The 14,340-nt window shown below is 39.2% G+C and overlaps 2 protein-coding genes across 2 annotated transcripts; one reads left to right on the forward strand and one right to left on the reverse strand.

Moving 5' to 3' along the window:
* Positions 1–711: 711 nt before the first annotated feature.
* On the reverse strand, positions 712–7,383 carry scd (stearoyl-CoA desaturase (delta-9-desaturase)). The gene is made up of 6 exons (XM_008436896.3): positions 7,225–7,383; positions 6,710–6,967; positions 5,156–5,286; positions 4,860–5,065; positions 3,936–4,168; positions 712–3,014 (listed from the first exon to the last, which is right to left on the reverse strand). The coding sequence occupies exons 2-6, from the start codon at positions 6,942–6,944 to the stop codon at positions 2,815–2,817; spliced, it is 1,005 nt and encodes a 334-aa protein (XP_008435118.2). The 5' UTR covers positions 6,945–6,967; positions 7,225–7,383; the 3' UTR covers positions 712–2,814.
* A 1,432-nt stretch (positions 7,384–8,815) lies between these two features.
* dnajb12b (DnaJ heat shock protein family (Hsp40) member B12b) lies at positions 8,816–13,714 on the forward strand. The gene is made up of 8 exons (XM_008436897.3): positions 8,816–9,410; positions 10,668–10,845; positions 10,936–11,081; positions 11,173–11,346; positions 11,424–11,494; positions 12,363–12,472; positions 13,277–13,449; positions 13,564–13,714. The coding sequence occupies exons 1-8, from the start codon at positions 9,278–9,280 to the stop codon at positions 13,680–13,682; spliced, it is 1,104 nt and encodes a 367-aa protein (XP_008435119.2). The 5' UTR covers positions 8,816–9,277; the 3' UTR covers positions 13,683–13,714.
* The last annotated feature ends 626 nt before the right edge of the window (positions 13,715–14,340 follow it).

The following is a 14,340-nucleotide window of genomic DNA, read 5'->3' on the forward strand; positions in this document are numbered from 1 at the left end:
TTCAAAAGATTGGTTGTCCTGGATTTTATTTGTGTGTTTAAGAGGCTAAGTAGAAGTTCTGTATTTTTCCACTCCACAGTCCTCTGTGTTAATCTTTACCTTCTGGGTTTCTGATCAGACCAGTAGAGCTCAATAAAAGAAAGCACTGGTTGTTCCTGACCACAGTGGCAGATTACTCATGATGTGGACTTGTGTTCAAGGTTATGTGAAGATGAATGTATTGCAGGTGAGAAGCTTTAGAAAGAATTAGCTCAGAGCAGACAGATGACTGCACATCAAGTAAGTGTCACTGAGATATATGAATAAAACTAATTACTTTGATTTTGTATTGTAATACGTGCCCTTTTCATATTCATATATATTAGTGTTGGCAAACATTTGGATGCTGCTGTTCAGGAAAAATACATAACAGAGAATGATCACTTTTGAGTCCATTATTCTAAATTATTGATCCTGCAGCGTTCACACAGTTAGGTGTACCCATATGTTTTTAATATTCATTTATCACACCTTTATGTCAAAGTATCAGATGACTACTGTTGTCCTTGCAGGGCGAAACCAAATTGTTTTATTTTTGACATTCATACTGCTTCCTCAATGCAAAACTAAAAATATTCTAAATGAACAAGGTGAAGACAGAGGAGGCAAATCTGCAGTGAAGTGTCCATAATACGATAGCTCACACAACAAAAAGAAGCAACAACCAACATATTAGATTCCAAGTGTATTGAAAATATTGTGATTTTTATTTCAGAATAGGAAACAGTTGAAATCTGACAAACTGGAAACCTTTTCCATCCCTCCTCAGGTTATGAAAATGCTTACTTTTGGGGAACTGCGCAGCTCAGTGACACAATTGGCTTGTGGTGACATTTCTCAAGACAACATGGCGTCTCTGTTCCTGTCCTCTACCAGGACCATTATTGTACAAGTTAAAACTCCCAAATGAACATTTGCACCAGTGAAAGTTCCCCCCCCCCCCAACATAAAAAGCTACCCTTCACTTTCCACAGTTGTCACCCCAAGATTTGTCAAATGGAATTAGAACCGTCTTGCCTTGTATTTCAACCTGCAAGGTTCTTTTAGGTATTTGAACCTTGGAGCTGCTGGAATGTGAAGAAATGGATTCATGTCATAAGGCATTAGGAGGCACAGTACCTTGAAAAATATTAATATGCCAAGAAATTTCCAAATTTTGTCACGTTTCAGCCCTGAACTCCTTTGTTTTTATTATTTTATTACTATTTTGGATGCTGACACAATCTCAAAAGTGTGGTGTGTCTACGCTCTGGAGGAACAGCAGAAATCCAGAAGGATTTAGATCAAATCAAAATGCGTGCCTACATCCCAATTTGACTTCACTTGAGCTGGTTTCTAAAGAAAACGTAAAATTAAAATAACTGGCAGAGGACCACTGATTTATGGCAGTTAATATTGCCTCAAAGTTTCAGGTTCCTTCTACTTTGAAATTATGCAAAGCTTTGTGCTGGTTTAATCCCAATAAGATTCCCAAATGTTTGTGGCTGTAACGTCACAAAATAGCAAAAGGAAGGTGTGAATATTTTTGCACGGTACTGTAGTCGGACTGCTGGCGAAGAAGAAAAGCAGGTGCTGCAGTTTGATAATATTTCACATATACGACACAAGACTCGGCCAAATCAAGGAGTGCAAAAACCATCAAGTTAAGAAAATTTCAAGTCAAAAAAGGGAGAAATATTTTTCATACATAAATAATAAAAGCATTCCATAGACCATAATAGCAGATAAACACGAACATTAAAGCACCTACATATTGAAAATGGCAGTGCCTTTTTCCAGACCGACTCAGAGATTCGCCATGACAACAGTCCTGATGATACAACGGCGACAAAATGCAGTTTTGCCATGACAGTCGCTGACACATCACCTCAGCACAACACCTGCTACATACAGCATATGGCCATGCAAAAGGAGTGGCATGTTTTATTTTTCTAATAGATCTGTCACGTGACTGGCTGCTGCACCCACCAATGAGAGCCCGGCCTTCACAATCATGTGATGTGAGAAAGAAACTATAGATTTTACCATAGAAGCGGCTGGTTGGAACACTTTCGGCGAAATTATGCAAAACCAAATGGGAAGTATTTTGAACTTTATTGAAAACATATTATCACTGTCACTGGTTACATTAATGAATAAATGCAGCAAAACTAAACATTTTATCGAGAACTTCAAGTTTTGCTTCAAATTTGGTTTTCGTTTCTCTGCACAAGGCAACAGAAATAAACATCAATGCAAACTGCACGACTCGGTTTTCAAATTTCAATAAAGCCAACGAGTGTCAACTAACAAGTTTTTTTTTTTATCTTAAAAAGTCATAAAGTTAATCTTTAGAACAGAACTCATTTTAGAAAGTGCTATACACGGAAAAAAAGCCAAGTTTCCAACCAGCGTTAAATTAACATTAATGTAGTACATAAAAATGATCAGCTACATTGTTGAATGCTGATGAAGACTGAACAACGGCGAAGGATAGCCCATTTTTAAAACTCAACAATGAAAAAGCTGAAACAACTGAGCACTGGGTCTGAATCTACGTCGCAAATCTCAAAATTGTAAAGCATTCTTTTGAACTTGAACATTTTGTATGGCTATAGCTACAAAAAAAACCCCACCAAATCAAGCAAACTGTGGTAAAGGCCCTCGTGACGCTAAGTTTTAACCTCAGAAGATGAGCAAATAAGCAACCGTCAGAGCGCTGTTAGTCATCTTCTCTTCAAATGGACATTATCAGTTCTGTGTTTTATCCCTCCTAATTTTTTTTATTTCTTTTTTTTAGCCACTGCGGTGGCTCCCGTCTCCGGTGCGCTGTATCCGGGACAGGACCACCTCGCGGGACACCCTCTTGCGGTCCCTGGCCAGGCCCAGGAAGCACATGAAGTCGATGAAGCAGGTGGTGAGGTTCAGCTTGCAGCCGTACTCGCTGGTGGCGTAGTCGTAAGGGAACGTGTGGTGGTAGTTGTGAAATCCCTCGCCTGGATTTTAAAACAAGAGTTTGAAAAGAAGGAATTATAACATTTGCATTTCAATGTCGCAATTTCAATAAAAATCTTTAAAGTGTTTGCACTCATGTAAACTGAAAAATACTTTCAGATATTTATTTTTTTTGACAGTTTAACCTGGAAGGGATTTTATCTGGGAATTTGGTCAAGTTCCTTTAGGCCTGCTTGTCATTCCAGACTCGGCCACACCCGTCTTGTCAGATTTTTACCGCCTCATCACCATTCTGCTCTTCACTTACTTGAATCCAGATCATTAACCGGCCCCGGTACCATGTTTGTGCCGCGTTCTATGCAACCCTCCCCAACACAGGAAGTCGATACTGGGCGTCACTTTTGACCTCCTTGCGTTTGATGCACGATACGATAGCAGGGGGCAGAAAAAGAACATGGCTGCCTCCGATTTTCCCCCCGCTTTGCAACAACAAATGCAGTCACATGTACATGCCTATGTGAGGAGAGTGGGTGAACAGCATGAAAACTGGAAATACAAAATAGATCTCGTGTGCTTACAGGTTCAGATGTATCGCATTCTTAAAACAACCAAGGATGTCAAAAATAAAATGCCTCTCCAAGTGGATGGAAAATAATCCATTACAAAATGTGTTTTACACATAAAGTATCTGAAAAGTGTGGCCTGCTTTTGTGCTTCAGTGTTGCAAAAGCTTCTTTTGATGCAACTACAGCTGTAAGTCTTTAAGAACTGACTCTCCTCAGGTATACAGTCTTAGGCTGTTTATCTATTCTTCTGCTAGCATCAAATTTTCTAATACTTAGGTTCAATAACTTTTATTCAACTCTGAAAACAGGATTAAACTAATCCCTGACTTGGTCTATTCAAGGTGTAACTTGAGTTATGTATAAGTTGAAGTTGAAACAAGTGTTAGTGTTATCTACCTATGGCGCTGAAAGTGACAAATCTGTTCTCCCTCGGGTTGATGTTCTGGTCGTACGGCCGGTTTCCCCACATGTGCGCCGCGCTGTTCACCAGCCAGGTGGCGTTCAGCACCAAGGCGTACCTCAGCAGAGCCGGGACGAAGTACGCCACCCACATGGACTCGCCCCAGAAGTACCAAGGCACGAACATCGGGATAAAGAAGCACATCAGCAGCACAGAGAGTTTGTAGTGCCTGTGGGAGAGGCAGACAGGAAGCAGAAAACAGCAAATTAAGAAGTACAGATATGAACTCTATTCTCTTCAAGACACTTTTAGTTGAGTTTTAAGTTTCTCTGCAGGTCTTAAACAATATTTTATTCTCTACAGCACCTCTACAAAATATTCAAAACCCTTAATTCTTCTTTTTTTTTTTTTTGCAATTTTTCATGGAAAATTTTTTATGTGTTTTAATTGGACTTTATTTGAAAGATCAGCATATTGTGATTGTAAATGCAAGGAAAAAAGGATGCAAGATTTTGCAAATAAAAATCTGAAAAGGGGGTATGAACTCATCCATTTTTCTCTGACGCCCCTTAATTCAGTCTTGAGCAAATAGTCGGAATCAATTTGTGTCTAATTTGTTGTCTGTACGAAAGCCTTACAGGTATATGGATTTTTATTTTTAAAGAAAGAAAACATGCTGCAGGAGGATCTGGATGTTCTACGCTGTCTTCACTCAAGAATGCTAAAAACAAACCTTTCCACTTTGTAATTATGGGCAAATGTTATGTTGAGCTAACACACAAAATTCAGACATAATGCATTAAGGTTTATAGCTGTGCCGCGATCAAATGTGAGCATGAATACTTTCAACAGGGGTCTTATTTGACCTCATTCTTTAGGTCAAAGACTCAACACAAGCATATTTATGTAAATTGGCTTACCTCCGTTGAAACATTACAACTTTGTCGCCTAGCAGGTCGCTCAGCTCCAGCTTGCCTCCCTTCTCGATGACGTCGGGATGTTTGCGCACCAGCAGCCAGCCGATGTGAGAGAAGAAGAAGCCCCTGCTGGCGTTGTGGGGGTCTGCGTCTGTCTCCGAGTATTTGTGATGAACCCGGTGGTCTCGAGCCCATTCGAATATATCGTTCTAGGGGTTTGAGTTCAAACAATGTTTGCACCAACTGAGATATTAACCACAGTGTGTTGCTCTTTTGTTTTTTGTTTTTTTTATACACACCTGAAAAGCCATGGAATTACCAACAGCGAGGAAGATCCTCAGAGGTAATGAGGCTTTGTAGGTCCTGTGGCTCCACAAGCGGTGAGCCCCTGCAGTAATTCCTAAAGCACTTATCAGAAAGCAGGTCATAGCTGTGGAGAGACAAAAAAGGGGAACAGAGGAATAAAGATAAAGCTAAAATAAGACAAGGTCTTGTTTTCTGTTTATTAAGGCAAGACTTGATTAAAGACTTATCAGAAAATAACCCAGGGTTACTTACTTGCACATAAATCTTGAGTTTGAGATTGGAAACAAAACAAGACAAGCTGGTGCCAGAAGTTGGAATACACGAGTCATCTGCCCTTAATGCGATCAAACTTTCACCTAAACGGCAATCGTTTGTCTGAAACGACTTCCCGTTCCTCAAGCAGCGCTGCGACGTGCAAGGTAGCCAATAAACCAAATGCATATTTAGAAGGCCACAAACACAGATGTTTTTTGTATAAACATCTGCACTGTTTCTTTAGTTGCACAAAAGCGCACGATTTGAATCACTGCAATGCAGTGGGGTTACTTTTGTTTCTTTGTGACGCCAAAAATTATATAACCTTGTGACTGAACTCACCCCTTCATTACTGATAATGGAAGAGGAATTTAATTATTTAATGTGAACATAAAGGTATGCATTTTTCCAACTAGCCTACATTTATTTGCTTTCACATTATGATGTTACTTGATTAAAGATCTAACACTGTGAATCTAATGTTAAAGAGTATTTACTTAAACATACACTGCCTTGAAGAAGCATTCATACCCCATGAACTTTTCTACATTTTATTTTTATGACCGGAAACTTCCAACATATTTCACAGGGATTTTGTATTGCAGGCCAATACAAGGCAGCAACTAATTGTGAAGTTTGACTGGGCCATTCTCACACGAATAAGTTTGATATAAACTATGCTGTTGTAATGTTGGCTTTACATTTAAGAGTGCCAGCCCTGCTAGAGATCAACTTCAACCTCAGTCCCAGATCCTGTGCTCCATCCATCTTTTATTCAACTCTGTAAAGTATCCGCATCTCTATCTGCCAAAGAAAAACACCCCCAATGTTGCCACCATGCTTCCCTGTAAGGATGTATTATTCAGGATGATGTGCAGTGTCAATTTTCCATAAAACACAGTGCTTTACATGCACATGAAATTATTGTATATTAGTCCTAACTGACCAGAGCACATTCTTCCACATTCAAGATTTTAGGTGTAAAAAATGTCAAAAGCCATTTATCCGTTTCCTTCCACTTCACAGGTGTCCACTAATTTATATTGACATATTACATCAAATATAACGAGTGTTGTGGTTGTAAAAATGTGAACAACTTCGAGGGGTATGAATACTTTTTCCAAAGCGTTGTGACAGCATAACGAGAACATTCTCTGTAAGCCCTGAGGCTGCTTTGACAGCTGATAATTTGATGAAATATGATCCTCAATAATAAAAAAAAAAAAACTATGTGCAAACACGCTCTGACATGTAGCTTTTCTCACCAGCTCATTTGGTTTGATTTTACTTACACCAAAGCAACGTAGAGGGAGATGCAGAAGGGGTGAGGAATAAGCCGTAAACTGCTCCTAAATGCAACAGAGTCATGAGGATGATATTTCTCCAGACTAGGATCTTAGAAGGTTTCGGGCCTTCCTTCTCCTTGTAGGTGTGATCAAACGCATCTTCTCCGGCTGCCTCTGAGCAAACGTCCCCGTTGACCGACGTGTGCTGTTGCTGCTTTTCAAACGGCTCGGATCCCGTCATGTCGGCTTCGGATGAGTGATGCTCTAAAGGAAAAAATAAATAAATAAATGTCTGTATATAAGAAACGAAGCAGCGACACAAAAGGCTTTAAAAAATGCTGCTCACTGAGAACATGCTAATTACTGTTTTAGCTAACAAGACTGGCAAGTTGCTAGTTGGCGCTGCTGAGGGAAAAAAACGAGTGGTCATGTAACGAAGATGCGAGCAATGACAACGTTGCGTAACACTTGGCTTAATATTTAAAAATAATAATAAATTAAAAACATAACTCACAACTCACCAAGTAAAGAAAGGTAAAATGAATATTTCTGGGGCTGTGAAAGGAGTCAAAATCGGTGTCTGACCTAAAATTACAGTAACCCAGAAAGAGAGTGGTAGTCAGCGCTGCGGCGAGCATCAATGAGAGACTCAGCCTCCGATGAGCTCAACCTATCACAGCTCTGATGCCGCCTCACATTTGATTCTGATTGGCTGTCTCTTTATCTGCTGTTCACCTTTTATTCATTCGATGACCAGCCAGATGTATGTTAACCTCCCACCATAGAGCAGCTGCTGTGATGTCTTTCCGCTGCTGTCTAGACTTGTATTGAGTTAAAGTGCACTCGTATTGCCACTACCCGGATTATAAAACGGGTCACGGAAAAAACCTGCAACTGTTTTTGATAAATTGGTTTTAAATACTGCTTTTATATATATAAAAAACTATGTGAACGACTAGTTGTATATTAATGTGCTGCGTTGAACTTTAACGGCCGTTAGCTATTTTTAATGGCGCGTGACACAAAATTTAAGCGGATGTGCCGAATCGAATTTCCCCTTCGAGATGTTTCTCCGCCGTGTGCGCGCATCTACTACACTTTACGGCCGCCTCGTAACTCCGTGGTGCATTTAAAAGAAGTAGTACACCAAATTATGTAAGAAAATATCACAAAACAATTTTTTTTCTTATAAAATAATTAATTGTAATAATTTTTTAATATGTTTGTAGTATAACCATTTGCTACAATAAGTCTTTCAGAGTATGTTTCTCTGTGAGTTGCACATATAGAGACATATTTCCCATTCTATCCCAGCAAGATAGCTCAAGCTCCCACATGTTTAACTGAGAGAGTCTGTGATGAGCAGTTTTTATAATAGCGACCACTTCAATTTCTGGTCTCCCTTAAAACTGCCACCTGGGTGTGCTGTTGCCTACAGGCAGTTTAAACTTTGATGTTATTCATTTGTAACATTTAAAATATTGACTAATTTATTAGGGCAAAACCCAAGAGTAAAACCAAGTGAAAGCGATCAAGTAGCTTCTATGGGAGGCATTGACTAATACTGCTCTGGCATTTAACCATAAGAATAACTCTAGCTAAAGTAACATCACTGTTGGACAATGTCTTCCACTCCATACATGAAACTGTTGATGAACTGGAGAGTTCTTTCACTATCAGACTGCAGCATCTTAAGCGCACAAAATAGAGTTATCAGACATCCTTCTTCCCAGAACCTGTTAGACTGTAACCATCACTGCTCCACAACAACCTGAGTACATTTCTACATCTCTGCTGGTGTTTGCATAGTTATTTGCACAGTTTTACTCGTTTCAAATAAAAATTCTGCTTGTATTTGCACGCCTTTGCTTGTACAGTTTTATATTGTGAATTGTCTACTGTTTTTAATGCAGAAATACACGTGCTTTTCACATGTATTTTCATTTTTATATATTTTAATGCTCTTATCTTCATACTTTTATTTTTGTGTGAATACAATTGCCCTGATGTCATTTTATGTTGCTGCTGTTAATTCTGAAATTCCCCCAATCTTGGACAAAAAGGACTATTCTATTCTATTCTATTCTATTCTATTCTATTCTATTCTATTCTATTCTATTCTATAACAATACATCACTTCAGATCCATTTCCGTACAAATTATCAAATATACGTGTTGTACTTGAATGCATCATGAGGTTATCACAAAATCACCGTAAGCCAACGTGTAGTTGCGCAAAAGTGTAAAAGAGAAACTTGACTATGTATGTAACTCCGGGTCATCACAGTTTTACGTTTCTTCCTGGCTGGTTGACCTACATTTGGAAAGCTGGAGACTTTGTCGCCATCTAGGGGGGATTTGAAGTATAGCACCGATGATGCCGCCTTAATCATTTTTATTAAACAAACGGGACAAGCCTGGGCACCGGCAGTAACAATTTGCTCCTATGCTAATAAATAAATATTTTCATAACTGCATGACTTTAGTCTATATACAGTGTACTCGCATTTTAATTAGGTAGCGGATGTATTTATAGCCATTGTCGTTGCCGCTGCTGCTGCCGCTGTTGCTGCAATGGAAGTAAACAGGGACGAGGCGGAGCGCTGCATTGACATTGCTGCCGCAGCTTTAAAGATTCACCAGCCTGAAAAGGCGCTGAGGTTCTTGGAGAAGGCACAGAGACTCTTCCCAACAGAGAAAGCCCAAGGTAAGCAAGAGTTATGATGGTGGTGCGCGATGAGGACCCTGTAGTTGCAGCATCATCACCTGCAGCAGCCCCTCCATCCCAGAGGAGCTGCGCATACAGCATACAGCCAGGGCCTGTAATAGCATTACTAGCTGACTCCGTTACTATTACACTGTAATGTTAAGCTTGACGATACGCAAAGCTGATGTTCATTTTCATTCGTATTTTGGGTTTGAATGTGTCAGGAAATATTAATAGAAAAATAAACCTAGAGATCCGGTTAACAACAGGACAGGGGAGGGACCTATAGGTTACCAGCATCCTTGAATAGCAGTTTCCTTTGCATGCACTATTCATACTGTTTTGTTCCCCCTACACATTTTGTTACATTACAATCACTAAGCTTCATGTTTTATGTTATATGTGATAAACCAAGGCAGTACACGATTACAAAGTGTAAGGAACATAATATATATATATAAATTTACATAACAAAATATTTTCTTTTTGTCATGTTGTTGCTATTGTATTATGTATGTGTGTATTCAACCTCATTCACTCTGATCTGATGCTTCTAATTAGATGGATTTCAGCTGTGTTTAGAGCTCTGCAATAAATTTATTAAAATTTAGGAAAATGTTTGAAAAATCTGGATTTTTTTTTAAACTGCTGAACTACTTGGGCTTCCGTAGTTCAGAGTGATGTCCGCGCACCCAGGGCCCTGTTTCACAAGCATTTCTGACCGTTTGCATTTTCTTTTATTTGTAATTTCTGTTTAATTGGGCCAAACAAAGGGACTATAATTGAAAATTGGATTAAAATAAACTTTTAGAGGTGTCAAACGACTTGGAATTAGTGTAGAAGTTCACCTTCCAGCTGGAGAACAATCCTAAACATACAGCCAAAGCTGCAGTAGGATGATTCATGACGGTTCATGTCAAAGACTACACTTTAATCTAACTGAAAATTCTAGAAGAAGACTTAAAAATTGATTATCGTGGACATTCTCCAACAAATCTGATCACTCTTAAGGTATTTTACAAAGAAGAGTCATCCAAAATCTGCCCAAATCTGCAAAGCTGACATTGCCTTAAAGATTTGTTGCTGTAACCGAAACAACAGCAGGTATTTAAAGAAAAAACTTCAAGAAAATGACCTTATGTAATTTCTAAAACATGATAAACATGATTAGCTAACCCGTAAAACAAGGGTTTGTGTTATTTTAAGTGCTGTCTTAGTGCTTCAGGTAGTAACCATTTGTCACCGTATGATTGTCAGCACTGTTGGACCTAATTGCAAGGAATGGCTTCACTCCCAGACATGGCGGCCACTCAGACTTCAGCGACGTTTCTGGGCCTCGACAGCGACAGGCCCCGCACGAAGACACCAAGCCAGAAGAAAAACCTTCCGACACCTCTAGATCTTACACGGCAGAGCAGCTGGAGGCCGTGAGAAGGTATACGGAATAAACGGAGGTGCCGTTGACGTAGTTGCATTTTTTCTTTATCTGCCGTTCACATTCCTAACCGTGCTGTTTTGCACGCAGAACAAAACAATGCAAAGACTTCTACGAAATCCTCGGGGTCCAGAGAGATTTCTCTGAGGACGAGCTCAAGAGGTCGTACAGAAAGCTGGCTCTGAAATTCCACCCTGACAAGAATCACGCGCCGGGCGCCACAGAAGCATTTAAAGGTGATTCCGGTCAGAAAATCAGAAAAGTCAAACATGAGACAGACGCTCGACTGAACGTGTAGAAAGGATCACAGTTGTTCATTTCTCGCAGCTATCGGAAATGCTTATGCCGTCCTGAGTAACGCAAACAAAAGAAGACAGTATGACCAGTGGGGAGAAGAGGGAAGGCATCCGTCAAGTAGCGGCCCAGATAATGGAAATTTCGAGCCAGACATCTCACCTGAAGATCTCTTCAACATGTTCTTTGGAGGCGGTTATCCATCAAGTAAGCATCACCTCTCTTTGTCTTTCAACAGCCATCTAGTTAAGATGAAAACGATTAACCATACTTTACTATTCTAGGTAATGGACATGTGTACACTAATGGGCGGATGCGTAACCAGAGGCGGGAGAGAAGAGAGCGACCAAGAGATGTAAGTTTATTGTTGTTAAGTTATTTGTATATTTTCCTGATTAAATAAATAAATACAAATCAAACAATTATTTATTTATTTATTTATTTATTTATTTATTTATTTATTTATTTATTTATTTATTTATTTATATTTATTTATTTTTATTAGATCTGTTTTTGTTCTTTGGTTACTTCACAACTATCTATTTTTCACCATTGATATATCTATTGTTCATACAGTACAGCAGCTTAAACAAAAATAGATTACAAAGTTTTGTATTTCATGTGTAGCATGCTTACCACGAGTTCTTCTTCCTCTATATTACTATTATCACTATTACTATTTTCATTATTATGTTTTACTATGGCTGTTGTTTTTTTACAAATTGCCTTTATTTATGTAGTACTGTATCAGTTGTTGAATACATTTTTACTCCATTAGTTAATTACTTTAATTAGCAGTTTTCTTCTATTGTCTTCACATTGTTTTCTTTATTTTGACTATTTAAGTCCATTAGTTATGCTTTAACACATTTAGTTTCTCATTCTTAACTTTCAACACCTTTTAAAATGTCTGCATTTTCTTTTTTGTATTCTGAACAAGCAATGGCTAATATTAGAGCTGACTAAGAGTTAAAAATATGTGTTGAATTTGGACTCTTAGCACACACTGGATACCAAGTTGCACACTCAACAGTGTGTGTGCTGCGTCTGTGTTGTGTTTTGGATTTTTGTTTGTTGTAATTACAGCTCTCGGAGTAAATGCAGCATGCAGATAATGTGGTGTCGCATAATCGCCAGCAGGGGGTGGCATTTAGTCGCTCGCCATTTTACGAGGTTGAGACAACGCTTCCCTTCAGAGATGTTTTTCTGTGTCACATCCGCAGGGAGGCCTGGCTGTCTTTGTGCAGGTCATGCCCATCCTCATTCTGGTGATTGTGTCGGCTCTCAGTCAGATAATGGTCAACAGCCCCTCCTACAGTCTCAGCTTCAGGCCGTGAGTGTGACCTCCTGTTCTAAAACGGTGCACCAGAGCATTGAATAACACAGCCGAACGGTTGTTCTGCCTGACCCAAAAGGACTTGAACGAGATATCATCTTTAAGTAAAAATTACCAGCACAGCTTAATTTAGCCGTGAACTTTAGAACTTTTTCTCACATTACAGCCACAAAACCTTAGTGTGCTTTATTAGAGCGACTCTTGAAACTGGTTTGCAAATAAAAATCTTGACGGGTGTGAGGCTCATTTGTATTCAGACCTGTTTACTCTGATGTCCCGAAATAAAATGCAGCGTATTTAGCTGCCTCAAAAGTGATCAAATTATGAAATAGATTTCACTTTTAATCATTGTTAAAAAGAGCCATAAAAGCCATACGCTATGGCACAGTAGTGGGGGCGGGGGACAGATGAAACCAGAGAAAACGTCTGACCTTCCAGTAAGATAATGATGGTAAATACAATAGATTCAAATGTTTACAATGCTAAATCCAATTGAAAACCTGTTGCAAGGCTTGAAAATGAATATTTCATCCAGTCTAACCAAAACTGGACTTTTTTGCAAGAGAAAACCGGACACAATTTTCATATTTTTAAATGTTAGGTTTTTTTTTCCTTTTCCTATTCCCAGTTATACTCCCAGTTATACTTTTTTTGTTTTGTTTGTCTCATGGAAACTTTTGCTTTTGCAATCTGAAATGCCTTTTGAATTGAGCCGAGTTGATTCAGGGCCCAGTGGGTCATTCCTGCGCTGCCTGCTGTCATATGATATGTCTCCCACACGCTTGTCTTATCTCCCGTCAGGTCAGCTGGCTACACGCAGAAGAGGCTGACTGAGAACCTGAAGGTGCCATATTACGTGGGGGAGCAGTTCTCCAAAGAGTTCACGGGCATGAATCTGAAAAATCTGGAGCGGAGCGTGGAGGACGACTACATTTCAAACCTCCGCAACAACTGCTGGAAAGAGAAACAGCAAAGTAGGGCTTCTTCTTGCATCAGGCCAGGCCAGGCTGAATCTTTTGCAACGCTTGGAGAGGTTTTGCAGCCCTCCTCGTATATCTCACATGATTTGTTTGTGTGGTCTGTTGCAGAGGAAGGAATGCTCTACAGGGCTCGCTATTTTGGAGACAGTGAGCTGTACCAGAGAGCGCAGCGGGCTCGAACTCCAAGCTGCGCCAAGCTCTCAGAGATCACGGCCTCCTTGCATTAAAACGCCGCTAATCTTACGTTAGTTCTCCAGAATAGGATTAGTTCTGATTATCTTTCCTCTTGTTGCCTTCAGGTTTCTAGAATCATCCCAAAACATGACTAACACAAAGGCTGTAAATACATAAGCTTCGACATCCTCAAGGCCTTACGTAGCTAACGACACACGAGTAAAACTCTTCCCTGACCACTCTCTTTTCTAAGTTCACGTGATTGACATAGAAGTCTTTGTGTGTGTGTGTATATATATATATATATATATATATATATATATATATATATATATATATATATATATATATATATATATATATATATATATATATATATATATATATATATATATTGCCATGAATTAAAACAAAGCCATTTATCACATCTTGACAAGGGAACAAGATGTAGATTTGATGTGAAGCCCGAAAGAACAGAAGCCATGAAGATGAAAAAGATTGCTTCACCTCTGCAGGGCTGAGAAGCCAGTGTCGAACCAGGCACAAAGTTTAGCTATAAATAGAAATGCGGATGTCAACTTACACAGCAGTTTAAAAGATACCATGTTGAATGCTTCCTCCTGTTTTTTTTTTTTGTTGTTTTTTCTGAAGTCAGAGGAGAAGCTGTTTCCACTGACTCTAAATGCACATTCTAACTATGCAGGGAAATTA

This window comes from Poecilia reticulata, chromosome 19 (assembly GCF_904066995.2).
Source record: "Poecilia reticulata chromosome 19, P_reticulata-male-v2, whole genome shotgun sequence".
Classification (NCBI taxonomy): Eukaryota; Metazoa; Chordata; class Actinopteri; order Cyprinodontiformes; family Poeciliidae; genus Poecilia; species Poecilia reticulata.